The sequence below is a fragment of the Pundamilia nyererei genome, unplaced genomic scaffold (assembly GCF_000239375.1).
Source record: "Pundamilia nyererei isolate P.nyererei 1_Seehausen unplaced genomic scaffold, PunNye1.0 scaffold00076, whole genome shotgun sequence".
Lineage (NCBI taxonomy): Eukaryota > Metazoa > Chordata > Actinopteri > Cichliformes > Cichlidae > Pundamilia > Pundamilia nyererei.
The window spans coordinates 2,834,033-2,836,157 of NW_005187477.1; the positions used below are offsets into that span (position 1 = coordinate 2,834,033).

Below are 2,125 nucleotides of genomic sequence, written 5' to 3' on the forward strand. Positions count from 1 at the left end.
GCACCACTCACACCTGTTCATCCTGTACCTGAATGCACCACTCACACCTGTTCATCCTGTACCTGAATGCACCACTCACACCTGTGTACCTGCAGGAGGGTCAGTGTGGATCCAAACAGGCATCTCTTTGTTTGTTTCAGAGCTCGAGAGGCAACCCAGGCCGCAGCCAGGTCGAAGGTCAACTTGGACAGGTCAGCTGTCCATCCCCTGAGCTCTACATCGCCCTCTTCAGGTTTCTCTAAGTAAGAATAAATGAAACGCACGACACGGGTTTGATAAACATTTACACTGAAACAGAATTTTAAAAATACTTTTTAAAGTATTGATAAACATTTGAAACCTTGACAAATTTTTTTAAAAAAGTCAAATTTTGATTTCGAGAATGTTTTGAAATATTAAAGATTTTGAGACGATAATATTCAGAATAATTTCTTTATTTTTGATCACATTCACTTACTGTCATTTTTGTTGTGCTGAAACTTTATTGGTTTATTGGCCATTAAAAGCTTCTAAAGATTGATTAATAGACTACTCTGTTACTTCCTGTCACTGTCAGAATAAAACATGTTTGTGTTTCAGCTCATCAAGTGCTCCGAGCTCCAGATCGACGTCTCCAAAGAACGAGAAACGGGACGCGTCCACGGAACGAAAACCCATGCGACTCGTGAGGTCATCAATCACGCCTTTGTTGTATTTTATTATATAGTTTTCACGAGTTCACTGACGACCTCAGGAGCATTTACACACAAAAGTCATTAATCCTGGAGGGAAATTGAGTTGTCATAGCAACGTACAAACAACAGACGACAAAGCAATCGTGTTGAAGTGGAGAGATAAGGATGAGGTGGGTGAGTTAGCGGGTCTAACGACCTCGTCTGCCTCTTCAGATCTCAGGAGCTTTTCTCACAATAAGATCATGAAATCAAATTTGAGCAGCAGGTCATTAATTTTCTGTGTTTTATTTTATTTTCTCTCTTAGAGTTGAAATAAAAACTATTCTGACTTTTTATTGAGATCATTGTAATTATTTCTATTATTGTTAATGTTGTGCACATGTGCTCAGCGGGGTGGTTACTAACGTAACTGCGGCTTCTGTAAACGAGATGATGAACTGTTTCTTCTCTCAGGTCGGCGTCGGTGACGTCTCCGAGGATCCTGACCTCCATCAAAGAGCTGTTTGAGTGAGTTGTGACCGCCATTATGTTTTGTTTGGTTCATTCATTTAGCGGCTCAGCGAATGAATGAATGACTCTGTGTGTGACATAAGCAGGAAGAGGCGGGGCCACTCGGTCTGCAGTCAGGAGGAAGATCTCGTCTCTCCTGTAAGAATCTGTGTGTCAGCCCGAGTCCCGGCCAGAGCTCTGCAAGTCCTGGTAGCGCGCACTCACACAAAGAACTCCTCTGTTCTCACTACCCAGCATGCCTCTCTGCTGACCTCAGCCTGGTTCACACGGAGTACGACGTTTACACGACGCTGTAATCTTTCCTTTGTTTTTTTCAGGATGCCCATGAGCAAGACATCAACGCCGTGCGGTTCAGCTCCAGCTCAGACCTGCTGGCCACGGGGGGGACAGACAAAGTGATCAAACTGTGGGAGGTCAGGGCAGGTAAACCCACCTGAGGCCCGCTCGTTGTTTTTCTGTATTATCGCTGATTTAAAGGACGGGTTGTGACCTCACTGCTGATGTCATCAGGCTTGCTGACTCACAGAGGGACCCTGGACGGCAGCACGGAGGGTATCACCTGCATCGAGTTTGACCCCATGGTGAGGAAGTCACCTGAGCTCACCTGTAAATGAAGCACTGAGGTGTTTCTCACTCGTGTGGGCATTTGTGTTTTTAGGGCTTCAGGATCCTCGCCGCGTCCTACAGCAAGGCGGCCATGCTGTGGCAGCTGGGCGACTCCGTTCCAAAGGTAAAGGTGACTCACCGCCCGGTGTGTCTGATTAATGACGGGAAACATCATCAACAAATTCTGAACACGAACACAAAAAACTGATTTTTAATTTACAATGATGAGCTTTTATTTTGAAATTGTGTTTCTGCAGATCTGGAATGTAACTGTGCGTGTGTGTGTGTGTGTGTGTGTGTGTGCGTGTGTGTGTGTGCGTGTGTGTGTGTGTGTG

At 45.2% G+C, this 2,125-nt stretch overlaps 1 protein-coding gene across 2 annotated transcripts in view; it reads left to right on the plus strand.

Moving 5' to 3' along the window:
• atg16l2 (ATG16 autophagy related 16-like 2 (S. cerevisiae)) overlaps positions 1–2,125 on the plus strand; it is an 18,610-nt gene that overhangs the window by 10,643 nt on the left and 5,842 nt on the right. The window contains exons 6-12 of one of the 2 annotated variants that reach the window (XM_005737508.1): positions 141–242; positions 580–669; positions 1,128–1,181; positions 1,268–1,373; positions 1,502–1,607; positions 1,695–1,765; positions 1,843–1,914. In XM_005737508.1, coding sequence (XP_005737565.1) covers positions 141–242; positions 580–669; positions 1,128–1,181; positions 1,268–1,373; positions 1,502–1,607; positions 1,695–1,765; positions 1,843–1,914 — 601 coding nt within the window. The remainder of the gene's footprint in view (positions 1–140; positions 243–579; positions 670–1,127; positions 1,182–1,267; positions 1,374–1,501; positions 1,608–1,694; positions 1,766–1,842; positions 1,915–2,125) is intronic. The other variant, XM_005737509.1, reaches the window with a different exon arrangement.